The 16,198-nt window shown below is 36.1% G+C and overlaps 1 protein-coding gene across 4 annotated transcripts in view; it reads left to right on the forward strand.

The window, feature by feature from the left end:
- Positions 1 to 16,198, forward strand: part of slc8a2b (solute carrier family 8 member 2b) — a 211,636-nt gene that overhangs the window by 134,838 nt on the left and 60,600 nt on the right. For all 4 annotated transcript variants that reach the window (XM_068213574.2, XM_073923170.1, XM_009291910.5 and 1 more), the window contains 1 exon segment: positions 14,513 to 14,925. In XM_068213574.2, coding sequence (XP_068069675.1) covers positions 14,569 to 14,925 — 357 coding nt within the window. In that variant the 5' untranslated portion in view covers positions 14,513 to 14,568.

Here is a 16,198-nt window from a genome sequence, read left to right on the forward strand (position 1 = left end):
ACACTGAAGAGTCCATCGATGCACAGCTCTACAGAAAAACTTCACCAATTGGCGAAAGTGAAGAATTAAAAAACCTCGAGAGAAACCAAGCTCAGTTGGGCACGACCATTTCTCCTATGGTTAGAAGATATAGAACATTAGAAGTTGATTATATTCACACACTGCTGCCACACAACTGTGTTTAAACCCCCTATAAAAGTGATTTTTGCATAATAGGTCCCCTTTAATTCTTTCCACTATGCAAATTTCACTAACATTACATGCATATGCTTGTGTATAATGAAAAAAAAAAAAACACAATTTAGCAAGACCTGAGTGATTAATGCACTAAAAAGGAGAAATAAATTGAAAAACATGTAAAAAGCCATGCCGTTATTTTCTATTTTTGAGCATATAAATGTAGCTTGGAAGTAAACAGGTTTAAAATGCAATGCTTTAAAAGTGTTTACTCCCTTCCATTCCTCAAAACTGACTCCTACAGCGATAATGAGATGCTGTTAAAGTGTTGTGTTCCTCGAAAGGTCACATCAGGATACAAGTCCAGATTCAGCGACGTAAAATGTCACAGTGCGTTTTTAAAGCGCGCAGTAAATGTGTGCCGACATGCTCAGTGATGCACGCCGCGCTTGTAGCTTTCATTTGGACAGCAGCCCTGATATCTGAGGGCAGGAATGAGATAAAAAAAAACACATCTCAAATGGAGGCTTCAAGGAACAGTTTTGATTAAATGTGTATTATGTCAACATGTGTAATGTGTAAGTAATATTGATCATAACACTTATGAATAATTGCGCACTTTAAAATTCGCGCTGGTACATACATGCTAGGATTTTTCTGTTTGATTATTTTATTTTATATACTAATTGGGAAAAGATTATTTGTGATTAATTGCATCCAAAATAAGTATGTTTAGACATAAATATGAGTGTATTTTTTACACTCGCCGGCCACTTTATTAGGTACACCTTACTATTACCGGGTTAGACCCACTTTTGCCTTCAGAACTGCCTTAATCCTTGATTGCATAGATTCAACAAGGTACTGGAAATATTCCTCAGAGATTCTGCTCCATATTGACATGATAGCATCACACAGTTGCTACCGATTTGACGGCTGCACATCCATGATGCAAATCTCCCATTCCACCACATCCCAAAGGTGCTCTATTGGATTGAGATCCAGTGACTGTGGAGGCTATTTGAGTACAGTGAACTCATTGTCATGTTCAAGAAACCAGTCTGAGATGGTTCACGCTTTATGACATGGTGTGTGCTCCTGCTGGAAGTAGCCATCAGAAGATGGGCACACCGTGGTCATAAAGGGATGGACATGTTCAACAATACTCAGGTAGGCTGTGGCATTGATATGTTGCTCAATTGGTACTAATGGGCCCAAAGTGTGCCAATAAAATATCCCCAACACCATTACACCACCACTAGCCGCCTGAATCGTTGATACAAGCAAGGATGGGTCCATGCTTTCCTGTTTTTGATGCCAAATTCTGACCCTTCGATCTGAATGTCGCAGCAGAAATCGAGACTCATCAGACCAGGCAAAAGATAGGAACAGTTTCCAACAGATTGGAAAAATCCAGTCTTCTATTGTCCAATTTTGGTGAGCCTGTATGAATTGTAGCCTCATTTTCCTGTTCTTAGTTGACAGGAGTGGCACTCGGTGTGGTCTTCTGTTGCTGTAGCCCATCCGCTTCATGGTTGGAAGTGTTTTGTGTTCAGAGATGCTCTTCTGCAGACCTCTGTTGTAACGAGTGCTTATTTGAGTTACTGTTGCCTTTCTATCAGTTGGAACCAGTCTGGCCACTCTCCTCTGACCTCTGGCATCAACAAGGCATTTGTGATGAGTGTAAAATTATTATTTATATTTGATACACATAGTGATACACCCAGACTATAACCAAGGAGAGTCGGGGTACAATAGAGTTGAGGATCCAATATGCAGTTTATTAGAGAAAGGTCAGCCATGCAATAGTCAAACAGGAACAAACGGTATCATGAAGGTAATCTAGACATGTAGTTGAGGGCACAGGCAAAGCAATTGATACAGGCAGCAAAACAACATAAACGAGGAAACAAGGCAAGGATCAAACACGGAAAATCTAGACTAGAAGAAAACTTCGCAGTGTTACAGCAAACAAGACACATGCCATGTAATCAGTCCTTGATGAGCTTTCAGCTGTGTGTGTGCAATCACAAGTAATCTGAAACTGGTGTGTGTGAGGTGCATGATGGGAGTTGTAGTTAATTTCTGTGGCAGATGTGTAGTTTGGGTGATGAATCTTCTCCAGTGATTTGAAAGGGTTAGACCACTGGTGATCGTAATGCAGAGATAAGAAAATTATGTAAATCAATTTTGTTACATATATATTTCAATTTATATTTAATATGTATCATATACATATATATTTGATATCTAAATTAAATACTCAAATATGTGCATGCATGTGTGTATTTATTTATGCATAATAAATACACACCATACACACCTTAATAAATATACACTTAACAAACTTTTATTTTGGATGTGATTACATTTTTGCCTAGCATATTTTAATTTAATTTTTTTTTTAATTTTTAATTTTACTATATATATATATATATATATATATATATATATATATATATATATATATATATATATATATATATATATATATATATATATATATTTAATTAATTAATTTATTAATTAATCTATTTATTTATTTATATATATATATATATATATATATTTATTTTTTATATATATTTCTATTTTTTTTAATTTATATATATATATAATTATTATTATTATTATTATATTTATTTATTTATTTTTTCTGTAATAACCATATGGTAACCCTGGATTGATGTGTAGATCTTTAGATGTTCTTTATAAAATAAAATGACCATTAATAAATTATAACAAGATTGCCTTCTGGGTCGCTGATTCAAGCATTTCTTTGTTAAGTTTGCATGTTTTCCCCGTGTTGGCGTGGGTTTTCTTCTTCTTTTCCAGTTTGCTCCGTTTTCCCCCCACAGTTTTTAACACATGAACTATACAGTAGGTGTATTGGATAAGCTAAATTGGCCGAACTCGAATGCAAGAGTTTATGGGTGTTTCCCAGTACTGGGTTGTGGTAGGAAGGGCATCCGCTACATAAAACGCATGCTGAATATGATGGTGGTTCATTCTGCTGTGGCAACCCCTGATTAATGAAGCGACTAAGCCAAAGGAAAATGAATGAATGAATGAAGATTGCCTTCTGCAAGCATGTGCTAAAAATACAGAAGTATTCCGCATTACAGGAATATGCATCAGTGCAAAGCATGTCTGCTAATGTACAAGACACCAAATGGAATGATAATGGGAACTATTTAAACGGAAGATCTTCTGCAGAATGTTTTCAGGCTAAATTTAATAGTCAGCGAGTCTGTAATGTCTCTAGACAGTGAGATTTGGGCCATTAAAAGAAACAGGCCTCAAGTTTCTCATTTCTACACATATTTATCAGAAGGACTGGAGGTCAGCGGCTGAAAAGAGGCATGGCGGAGTGTTTCCGGAAAGCATTTTGCTGAGATAAAGGCCTGTGTTTATCCTCGCTGTGGGTTAAGTGTTCAATCAGTGCTGGTTTGAATAGTTGCACATGACGCGCTTATGTAAGAGTCAACTTCTGCTGGAGAATAGCCTGAAAAGAAATGCTGCTGCATCAGTGTGGTCATGCATGCATATGTGTTTGCGCGCGTGCGTGCGTGTGTGTGTGTGTGTGTGTTGTCAGTGCGCACTGGATTTGGCATGTGAGTGCACTTGCTGAAACAGCTAAATGGATGAATCACTGAGCACGTGGGAATGTTTGTATGTGTGACAGAAGAGAGAGAGAGAGAGAGAGAGAGAGAGAAAGAGAAAGAGAGATCATCATCATGGTGAATCTCATAAAAAGCATATCTAGGTCTGGATTTTAAACTCTGTGTTTTCATTAAAACCTGCAAAAAACACTAGAAAATTGTATTTTTTGCTGACTTATACTTGCATGATTCCAGATGTTTGGAGGAATGTTCAATCCAGAGAAATAAGCAGATTTATAGGTGCAGTGTGTAAGATTGACACCCAGTGGTTGAAGTAGGTAATGCGCTCCTAATTCGAAACACTTTTTTACTCGTCCCCAGTTTTAGTCCTAACCATCATCTGAAATCTCCATTTTAAAAACAACTTCTTTTATCATTGATTACCATTGTGTGTGTGAATAGGAGAGTGTATGGGTGTTTCCCAGTACTGGGTTGCAGGAACAGAAGCAAACGCACAAAAACTTTGCGTACGCCAGGTAACACTCACGTTTGGATTTACTAACGATGAAATGAACGTAAGAATGTGCGTTGGTTCATGCCAACTTCATGTCTGGCGTACGTGCATTTCTTGTGTGTGTTTGTTTTATTTCCATTGGCGACTCCTAGAGGCAGTTTAGTTAAATTGCACACTACAAAGTACGTACATTTATAGCTTTATGCGTATGGAATGTTTTAGTATGAATTCAACTCAAGTCTTTGTACATGACGCCCCTGGTGCGTAAAACATATGCTGGAATAGTTGTCAGTTCATTCTGCTGCGATGAACGAATGAATAAGTAAATATTCAATAAAACCAGTTAGTGATAATTGATGTACTGTATGTCCATATTTAATAATTCAGTAAATTGTGATAATAAAAACGCACAATACCATGAATATTCATTTATTATTTTAACTTTCAGATGCTTTGAGAATCTTCTTGTCATTTATATTTGTTTGATAGTGATATCATTTTTCAAGACGAGGCTTTTTCAGTCTTTCAACCTTAATTATAATTAAAATTGATGCTTTTTAGTTTATGCATTTTTAGTCAAATGTAATTTTTTTTTCTTTATGAGAATCACTCAATCATTTGCTTGCAGTCCAGTATACTATTTCTTAATGTAAACCAAATCCATAATTAATGTGAAGTGTAAAAAACTAAATTTGCAGATTATCCTCCAGGTGGAATTTTGACCCAGAAAGGTTTGTAAGCAGGTTTGGGTGACTTTCACCAAGATCTTTTGCTCTGTCTTTGCGTTCTGTAGCTGACTTTCTGACTGTCCTTCACTCGTTTCTGCTCCATTTCTCTGAGCTGGATCTTTCCTTTATTGGCCCTTCAGTCACTATGGAAACGTCCTGCTCGTTTGTCGAATGTATATGAGCTGGACCCCAAAACCAAATCCAAACATTTCATTGATTTTAAATCTATGTGTGTGTATTGTCCATATTTGTTATGTATACAGTTGAAGTCAGAATTATTAGCCCCCCTGAATTATAAGCCCTTCTGTTTATTTTCCCCCCAATTTCCGTTTAACAGAGAAGATTTTTTTAACACATTTCTAAACATAATAGTTTTAATAACTAGTTTCTTATAATTGATTTATTTTATCTTTGTCATGATGACAGTAAATAATATTTTACTAGATACTTTTCACTTCTATACAGCTTATAGTGACATTTAAAGGCTTAACTAGGTTAATTAGGTTAACTAGGCAGGTTAGGGTAATTAGGAAAGTTATTGTATAACGATGGTTTGTTCTGTAGACTATCGAAAAAAATATAGCTTAATGGGGCTAATAATAATTACCTTAAAATGGTGTTTAAAAAATTAAAAACTGCTTTTATTCTAGCAGAAATAAAACAAATAAGACTTTCTCCAGAAGAAAAAATATTATAAGACAAGCTGTGAAACTTTCCTTGTTCTGTTAAACATTAGTTGGGAAATATTTAATAAAGAAAAAAAAATTAAAAGGGCAGCAAATAATTCTGACTTTAACTGTGTATAATTTATAATAACAATAATTTATAACATATCTTTTTTACTTTTATATATAACGTAAAATATTGCATTCATGCATACACTCTAAAAATGATTGGTTGCCATAACCCAATGTTGGGTCAAATATGGACAAATTCGACCAATGTTGGTTTATTTTTTCATTTCAATTTAAATGACACTTTTTAATGCAATATTTGGGTTTGCCATGTTTTGCCCAGTGTTGTGCTACAATGCTAATCAAGCCAGCATTTTTATGTGAATATACATTCAGTTTGTATTTATATGTGCATATTAAATACACAAATTTATTATGTAAGCACAATTATTTTGTAAGGACATTTTGAAGGCAAGTGACAATGATTTCATAGTTTGTAATAGTGTGTATATAGTCTGTAAATACTTTGTAACTTTAAAAAAGCATTTTTAAAACAAAATACAAAAATTTATAAATTCTAAAACATTTTACTGATAACAAAAAAACAAGATAAATCCTGCTCTTTTTTGTAGCAATATTTAAAAAAAAATATTAATATAAAAGTGCTTAAAAGGCGACGCTTATTTCAATTATTAAAAACTTTTATTACTACTAATATTTAGTAATACAAATGACTAAATTACTAACTCAAATGTCTAAAACTTAATATTGAGATACACATAAATAAACAACTTATATGTGTTGAATTTAAGCAAACTAAATTAAATTTAGTAATGTTTAATTTAGGTGAAGCAGTAGCACAGTAGGTAGTGCGGTCGCCTCACAGCAAGAAGGTTGCTGGTTCGAGCCTCGGCTGGTCCAGTTGGCGTTTCTGTGTGGAGTTTGCATGTTCTCCCTGCGTTTGTGTGGGTTTCCTCAGGCTGGAAGGGCATCCGCTGGGTAAAACATATGCTGGATAAGTTGGCGGTTAATTCCTCTGTGGCGACCCCAGTTTAATAAAGGGACTACGCCGAAAAGAAAATGAAGGAATGGATAAATCTTTTATTTAATTTGTTTATTTAAATGAAGTATATGCACTTGTACTTTTAATTTCAGTCAGCCAGCCTCAGCGCTTCCGGTGAACCGATCTTGCCATTACAAAATCACCACGTTTAAGATCTGATTTCTTTAAAAATCTGTGCTCTTCATTGCCTCATTGATATTAGATATGAAGTTGGTCTCAGACACAAGAAGCACATGAGTCCGAGGCTCGAACCCGGGTCGCTAGTGTAGTAGTCCAGTGGTTTAACGATCAGCCACAGGGAGAGTTGGTGAACCCACTTGCTAAGGCACAAGGTCTAGTTCAAACAAAGGTGTTTATTAAGGAAATCCAAAATCATCAAGAAAAAGCCGCCAGGCAAAAACATAGGAACTTCAAAAGCTAAACAGTTAACAAACATAAAGTTCTCCGTAGAGCAACTGGAGCCAAAAAATACAAAAGGTAATAGCAAGAGGACTTACGGCAACAGCAGTAGCACATCAAACTCAAAAACCAAGTGACAAGTGAAGACAAGAGTCTAGAATATATAGGCTAGTCTAACAAGAAACAGCTGAACCAAATTAACACAAATGAACCACAAACAGAAACACTGGGGAAAATGGCGACATCTTGTGGAGAAAACAAACAATAGCTCAGAATATGACAATCTATTAACATTTTAAACATTTATTTTACCCCATTATTTTCAATGGAGTTTCTGTGCTAGTCTGCTGCTACTGACGATGTTAAAGTTTACTCAGTTAAAGTATCTCATTTTATACTTGAACAACTAAATGAATGCTTAAGTTTATTTAACTGATTGTATTTTAATTACATTGTGATGTCTGTGCTGTAAAAAGAACATTATAGAATTGAAAACAGTCACATTAACCTTTCACCAGAAGTGAAAATTAAATGAAATTTAGAAGTGAAATTAAATGATTTGTTTATGAGTTGTTTACATTTTAGGACTTTTTATTTAAAAAACAAAAAAAAAAGTTTTATCTACAAAGTTGAACTCTAGCTTGGCTCTATAAGGTTCTTTCTGTTAGCCAATCAGCATTTTTAATGCTTGCTCGAGGACCAATCAGGATCAGCTTTCTTTGTCATTTAGCCGGACTGCTCCATTGACAGTCGACGAAAGAATGCCGTACCACACAAAATTGAGATGTATATAAATTTGATGATTTAAAAGCATTTCTCAACATTGAGATCCATTTGATTTATTTTCTTTTTCGCTTAGTACCTTTATTAATCTGGGGTCGCCACAGCGGAATGAACCGCCAACTTATCCAGCACACGTTTTACGCAGCGGATGCTCTTCCAGCTGCAACCCATCACTGGGAAACACCCATACACACTCAATTATTATTATTATTATTAGTCATGGGGAATATAATTCAATAAATTTAACTCAAAAATTCATATTAAGCATAAAATCTAATAAACATTAACATATTAATTAAATAAAGTTAACAGCTGCATTGAAAAAAAATATTTAGCACAGCCTTGTATTCTTAATTTGAACAAGAAAAAATATTCAATCAAATATTTTTTGATTGAATTGCTTAAAAAAGTGATATTTCAGTGAATGATCTGCCAAATAGAACCTTATAATTCCAAGAAGGTTTCAGAATTAGAAGGTTCTATCTGCATTTACCCTGTTTTTTTACTCTAATTTGCAAATGTAAGAGAACTTTGATAATTTACATTTAGAGAAAACTCAGGGTCTCTGTCATGGTAATGTATGAAAGAAAACTGTTATACATGTATTGTTTGCTATATGGAATGCAAAAACTTTGAAGCTCAATATCTCAAAATAATTTATAACGCAGACAGAACCTTATAATTCCAAGGTGATGATGTGTTTGCTTAAATTCAGCTGAATAAATAGTTTACAACCACTTAACTTGAAGTAAATCCAAGCAATCATCTTTAAGTCTTTTTTTTCATAATTGAAAATCACAGCCTAATTATTCCTTTAAATCTCTGAGTTTGTATAAAGTTTATTCTTCTGCCTCATTTACCTGGGGCATCCTTTTAAAATTGATTTGTTGTTATTTTATCTCAAATGGATTGCGTTGAGTTTTTCATGTTTCATCGTCTGTCTCTCCATCTTCTCATGCCTCCGTCTGGCCTGTGATCTCCAAAGCGTCTGTTTTGTTCCTCCTTTAATGTGGCGCTCTGAAAGAAACATGAGTTGAGTGCAGGTTTGGGTCCCTGCGGCGGCTCTGCAGCAGAAACAAACACGATTTATTTGAGCTCAGACTGTATGATGACTCTGGATGGCAGGCGTTTGCTTCTGTTCCTGCGGTCGTGACGATGTCGCACGTTGGGAGAAAGACAGATGTGTGTTAATGAGGGGAAACGATGGGTAACCCACTAACCTCAGTGCAACCCGTCACTGAGTGAAACAGCGCACAAAAAGCGCTCTGTGGGACTGTTTAGTATTCAGAGAGAGAGCTTGTTTAGGACACAGAGCTGCTCTGTCATGGAAAAAAAAGACCATTTAGAAAGAAACAATAGAAAAGCAGAAGAAGAAAGAGTGTTTAGATAGTGTGTGTGTGTGTGTGTGTGTGTGTGTGTGTGTGTGTGTGTGTGTGTGTGTGTGTGTGTGTGTGCGTGCTGAATTTAGAGAAATATGAGTGTGTGTCATTCTTTAATTTTCATTCTAGTTAGTCTCTGATTTATCAGGGTTCTCCACAGCGGAATGAACCGCCAACTATTCCAGCAAATGTTTTACACAATAGATGCCCTTCCAGCCACTACCCAGTACTGAGAAACACTTGTACACTCTTACATTCACACACACACTCATACACTACGGTCAATTTAGCTTATGCAAAACACCTTCAGCGCATGTGTTTGGGCTTTGGGAGAAACCGGAGCACCCGGAGGAAACCCACGCCAACAAAGGGAGAACATGCAAACTCCACACAAAAATGCCAGCTGGCCCAGCCAGGATTCGAACCAGCAACCTTCTTGCTGTGAGACAACAGTGCTAACCACTGAGCCACCGTGCCGCCTGACAGAAGAAATATCATTCAGAAAATCTGAAAATAAATGCTAAATAAATAAGTTAAAACATTGTAAGTCAAAATGTATAATGAGGAGAAATATTAATGTAAAATTATACTCACTAAAAACATTCGTGCTGCGTTAATTTTTTAGTTTAATCAATTAAAAAATTCTATTTATCTCAACTTACATCATTTAAACTGATTAAAAATTCATCATTCTTTTTCTTTTCGGTTTAGTCGCTTTATTAATCAGGGGTCACCACTGCGGAATGAACCGCCAACTTATCTAGCATATGTTTTATGCAGCTGCAACCCATCACTAGGAAACATCCATACACACTCATTTACACACAAACACTCATACACTACAGCCTATTTAGCCTACCCAATTCACCTACAGCGCATGTTTTTGTACCTGTGGGGGAAACCGGAGCACCTGAAGTAAACCCACACCAACACGGGGAAAACATGCAAACTCCACACAGAAACGGCAACTGACCCAGAGCCGAGGCTCAAACCAGTGACTTTCCTGCTGTGAATGTATAAATGTAAAATATTAGATTGAACGCTGATTAACTTAATAAAGTAAATTAAAGCAACATGAAAAAATTTGTTGTGATGATTTGTTTTTGTCATCACAGTTTTTACAGGGCATAAAAAGTATGTTAAAACTTCGATTAATTTGAGTTTTGTCAAACTATTTATATAATTTTTTTTATTAAAAAAACTGCAAGTGAAAAAAAGATGTGTGAGATCTTAAATGGTGCTCAGTTTGTATGCAAAAATATATAATAATAGTAATAATAATAATAATAATAATAATAATAATAATAATAATAAATCAAATCTCTCAGCAATAATTTTACTTGTTCCATTTGCATTACTTAAATATATATAATTACAGTTGAAGTCAGAATTATTAACCCCCCTATTTTTTTCCCCCTAATTTCTGTCATGGAGAGATTTTTTTAACACATTTATAAACATAATAGTTTTAATAATTCATTTCTAATAACTGATTTATTTTATCTTTATCATGATGACAGTAAATAATATTTGACTAGATATTTTTCAAAACACTTCTATACAGCTTAAAGTGACATTTCAAGGCTTAACTAGGTTAAGTAGGCAGGTTAGGGTAAATAGGCAAGTTCTTGTATAACGATGGTTTGTTCTGTAGACTATCAAAAAAAATATACATAGCTTAAAGGGGCTAATAATTTTGACCTTAAAATGGCTTTAACAAAATAAAAACTGCTTTTATTCTAGCCAAAATAAAACAAAAAAGACTTTCTCTAGGAGAAAAAAAATTATCAGACATACTCTGAAAATTTCCTCGCTCTTATAACATTATTTGGGAAATATTTTTAAAAATAGGAATAATTCAAAGGAAGGCTAATAATTCTGACTTTAACTGTATATATTGCATAACATATGCTTCTTCCTATTCCTTTTAAAATATTTTTGTATTGAGTTGTATTATTTGCTTTGCCTAATAATTACAATTTTTATTCTTAAATTTTAATGTTTTTAAATTTTAATATATTTTACATTTTATTTAATTTAATTTTATGGTAATGCTTCAAGATAATCCTTTATTTAATGCATTTGCTCACATGAACAAAGGATTAGTAATACATTTATTACGGTATTTATTAATATTTGTTAATGTTATTTAGTAGCATTTAAGTTAAATGACGGTAGTTAATGTGCTGTAATTAATGTTAATATGCACAACTTTGGATTTTAAGAATGTTAATGTTGAACTATGATAATTAAATGACTTACAAGGTTATTCATACTTAGTTAATGTTACTAAATACATTAACTAACATTAACTAATGAACCAATATTCTAAAGTGACCTATTTTATTTTATTTTCATTTATTCATTTTCGTTTCCAAGACTTATCCAAAACTCCCAACTTATCTAGCACATGTTTTACGCAATGGATGCCCTTCCATCTGCAACCCAACACTGGGAAACACCCCCACACTCTTGCACACACAGTCATACACTACGGCAAATTAAGCTTATTCAATTCACCTGTACCGCATTTGTTTGGACTAGGGGGGAAACCGGAGCACCTGGAGGAAACCCATGCCAACACGGGGAGAACATGCAAATTTTTTATTTGCACATGTTTGAAATAAAGTGCGTCTAAAATCTGAGTAATACAAGATGTTGCAAGGTATGTTCTTGCATTCAAAGTTTTATGTGCTTGCGGCTTGTGTTTGCAATGCATGTGTGTGTGAAAGTGCAGCAAGCTTTTAGGGTATTTGAGCTAATGAAAGCCTCGTGTGCACAGATGTCCCTCTCTGAGACCTGCGGAGGCCGTAATCCTGCACCCTGGCAGCGTTTCCACTTTTATTTCATTGTCATTTGAGTTATCAACCCTATTCAGTGCACTATTGCTGAGCACCATCATAATCATCATCCGTAGGTTTTGTCCTTGTAACTGCATTTCACCTACGCAGCCTATTCTTCTACCAAGATTCCGCGTCTCGCATATTTCCTCATAATCACTTACTTGATTTACTCGGCTATAAAAGCGAGCCCGAGCTGCAGCCTGGAGTGGTTTATTATGGTTTCCGAAGCTTTGTGAGATTTGTTTTAGAGATGATCGCATTTTCATATGCAGTTCTGACTACATGTTAAAAACGCTGGCTTGTTTTAATACACTTTTGGGTCAGATGTTTACATTTATCCAAAGTGGCTTACAAGTGTGGATAAAAGAAGCACTTTGAACACTCAAACTCCACACAGAAATTCCTACTAACCCAGCCGGGACTCGAACCTGCTATCCACCAAGCCGCCGTGGCGCCCTAATTTCAAGTTTTCTGACTCATATTGAGGTTTGATTTGCGAATTTTTATTTTGTGAATTGAAGTTTCAGCTCAGTATTTTCAATAATGTGCAGCATGCACTGTAATCGAAACGAATACAACATACTTTAACTGTATTTATTACACGGCTGTCTGGAATACTTGATTCTAATTGGTCAGTCGTGATATTCCAAGGTATGTTATTTCTAGATAACAGCCGATGAATAACACGGGCTCATCCTGAAATTTTGAGTCACCTTGATATAATGTAGGTTAGTAATTGCTTTATTCAGCCAGGTTTGTTTCTGTCTGCTTTGCGTTTTTGACTGTTTGGCGCCATATCGTGTCTGAATATTGCGCAGGTTAGTGTATACTCCATCAGCTGTTTTCGTTTGTTAGCTTTGCATTTTGACTGTCTGGTGCCATCTTGTGTCTGAATAATGCACAGGTTAGTGTATATTCCATCAGCTGTTTTCGTTTCTGTCAGCTTTGTGTTTTTGACTGTTTGGCGCCATCTTGTGACTGAAAATGTGCAGATTAGTGAATACTCAATCAGCTGTTTTCATTTTTGTTAGCTTTACGGTTTTGACTGTTTGGCGCTATCTTGTGACTGAGTAATGCGCAGGTTAGTGTATACTCCATCAGCTGTTTTTGTTTTCTGTCAGCTTTGTGTTTTTGACTGTTTGGCGCCATCTTATGACTGAATAATGCGCAGGTTAGTGTATACTCCATCAGCTGTTTTAGTTTCTGTCAGCTTGACTGTTTGGCGCCATCTTGTGACTGAATAATGCGCAGGTTAGTGTATACTCCATCAGCTGTTTTAGTTTCTGTCAGCTTGACTGTTTGGCGCCATCTTGTGACTGAATAATGCACAGGTTAGTGTATACTCCATCAGCTGTTTTCGTTTCTGTCAGCTTTGTGTTTTTGACTGTTTGGCGCCATCTTGTGACTGAATAATGCGCAGGTTAGTGTATACTCCATCAGCTGTTTTCGTTTCTGTCAGCTTTGTGTTTTTGACTGTTTGGCGCCATCTTGTGACTAAATAAAGCGCAGGTTAGTGTATACTCCATCAGCTGTTTTAGTTTCTGTCAGCTTGACTGTTTGGCGCCATCTTGTGACTGAATAATGCACAGATTAGTGTATACTCCATCAGCTGTTTTAGTTTCTGTCAGCTTGACTGTTTGGCGACATCTTGTGACTGAATAATGCACAGGTTAGTGTATACTCCATCAGCTGTTTTCGTTTCTGTCAGCTTTGTGTTTTTGACGGTTTGGCGCCATCTTGTGACTGAATAATGCACAGGTTAGTGTATACTCCATCAGCTGTTTTAGTTTCTGTCAGCTTGACTGTTTGGCGCCATGTTGTGTCTGAATAATGCACAGATTAGTGTATACTCCATCAGCTGTTTTCATTCTGTCAGCTTTGCATTTAATTAAAGACTTAATAAACTATTGCAGCTCAGAACAATGTTTTGTCTCTAATTTCTGATGTTTTGTGGCAAGTAGTTGTGTAATAAGCGGGATCAAGTATATCCAGGACAGGATTTTATTTTTTATTTTTTTATTTTTTATTTTTTTTGCAAAATATAGCCCTTCAGTCATATACAACAGTTGTGTTCAACAGAGGAAAGAAACTAAAGTAGATTTTGAACTAGAAAAGAGTCGGTAAATAAATGATGACAGAATTTTAGATTTTAAAATAACTATCCCCTTAAGACAATCAAAATCAATTATGTTTTTATCATTTATTATTATTATTATTATTATTATTATTATTATTATTATTATTATTATTATTAATAATAATATTATTATTATTATTATTAACTATACACCTGTAGTTTTGATTATTTTTGTCTTTTTTTGACGTTTCTGGTCTTGTGTTTTCTCCTCAGGTCCACTTCTTCTTCATATCTTCTCTGAACTCTGAAACCCGTAGAGGAGTGAGATCATGGCCCGCTTTTCCTCTGTCTTTCTGAGTCTCGTCCTGCTCTTGTCTCTGCCCTGGTCCTGCTCTCCTGAATCTCAGAGGGAAGAGCCGTCCATCCAGCCCTCCATCATTCCGGAATATTCCACTGAGCCCTACAGTAACCTGACGGATGACGGCGCTGCGCTCAACAAGCCCTGCAGTGACCCAGTAGAGTGTAAACCTGGGATCCTCCTGCCGGTGTGGAAACCCGTCAATCCCGGTCTGGTGGAGCAGATCGTCCGTGCCATCATCTACTTCGTATCACTCATGTACATGTTTCTGGGAGTCTCCATCATCGCTGACAGATTCATGGCGTCTATTGAGGTCATCACATCACAGGTGAGGGCAAATACAGTAATAATCAGGATTTATAAATAGTTTCTTATTGAAAAAAACTGCATATGCTGGTTAGGTCGGTGTTAGTACATGCCTGCTGGTTTAAGCTGGTTTGTACTGGTTTAATTAGGTCCTTGCTGGTCATGTTCTGGTTCTTTAATATGGTTATTGCTGGTGGTAATGATCTGGTTTAATCTGGTTCCTGCTGGTCATGAGCTGGTTTAAGCTAATTCTTTGTTGAGGCATGAACTGGTTTAAGCTAGATCATACTAGTCATAAAATAATTTAGGCTGGTTCTTGTTGGTCAGGAGCTGGTTTAAGCTGCTTCATTGCTGGTCATGAACTGGTTCTTACTGGTCATGAGCTGGTTAAAGCTCGTTCTTGCTGGTCATGAGCTAATTTAATCTGGTTCTTGCTGGTCCTTAGCTGGTTTAAGTTGGTTGTTGCTGGATTATTGCTTGTCATGAACTAGTTTATGCTTGTTTTTGCTATTCATAAACTGGTTTAAGCTGGGTTTTGGGTTTCATGAGCTGGTTTAAGCTAGTTATTGCTGGTGATTAGCTGTTTTAAGCTGCTTCTTTGCTGGACATGAGCGGGTTTAAGATCGTCTTTGCTGGTCATGAGCTGAATTAAGCTGGTTCTGGCCATGATGAGGTGGTTTAAGTTGGTCCTCGGTGTTCCTGAGCTGGTCATCAGCTCGATCTTGCTGGTCATCAGCTGATTTAAGCAATTTTTTGCTGGTCATGAGCTGGTTTAAGCTGGTCCTTGCTGGTCGTGAGCTGGTTTAATATGGTTTTTGCTAGCCATAAGCGGGTTTAGGCTGGTTCTTGCTGGTCATGAGTTGGTTTAAGCTATTTTTTGCTAGTCTTGAGCTAATTTAAGCTGGTTCTTGCTGGTCATGAGCTGGTTTAAGATGGTTCTTGCTGGTCATGAGCTGGTTTAAGATGGTTCTTGCTGGCCATGAGCAGGTTTAAGCTGGTTCTTGCTGGTCATGAGCTGGTTTAAGCTGTTTTTGCTGGTCATGAACTAGTTAAAGAAGGTTCTTGCTGGCCATGAGCGGGTTTAAGCTGGTTCTTGCTGGTCATAAGTTGGTTTAAGTTGTTTTTTGCTGGTCATGAGCTGGTTTAAGCTGGTTCTTTCTGGCCATGAGCAGGTTTAGGCTGGTTCTTTCTGGTCATGATTTAGTTTAAGATGGTCTTTGCTGGTCATGAGCTGGATTAAACTGGTGCTTTGCTGGTCATAAGCTGGTTTAAGCTGATTCTTGCTGGTCATGAGC

The sequence above is a fragment of the Danio rerio genome, chromosome 15, assembly GCF_049306965.1.
Source record: "Danio rerio strain Tuebingen ecotype United States chromosome 15, GRCz12tu, whole genome shotgun sequence".
Lineage (NCBI taxonomy): Eukaryota > Metazoa > Chordata > Actinopteri > Cypriniformes > Danionidae > Danio > Danio rerio.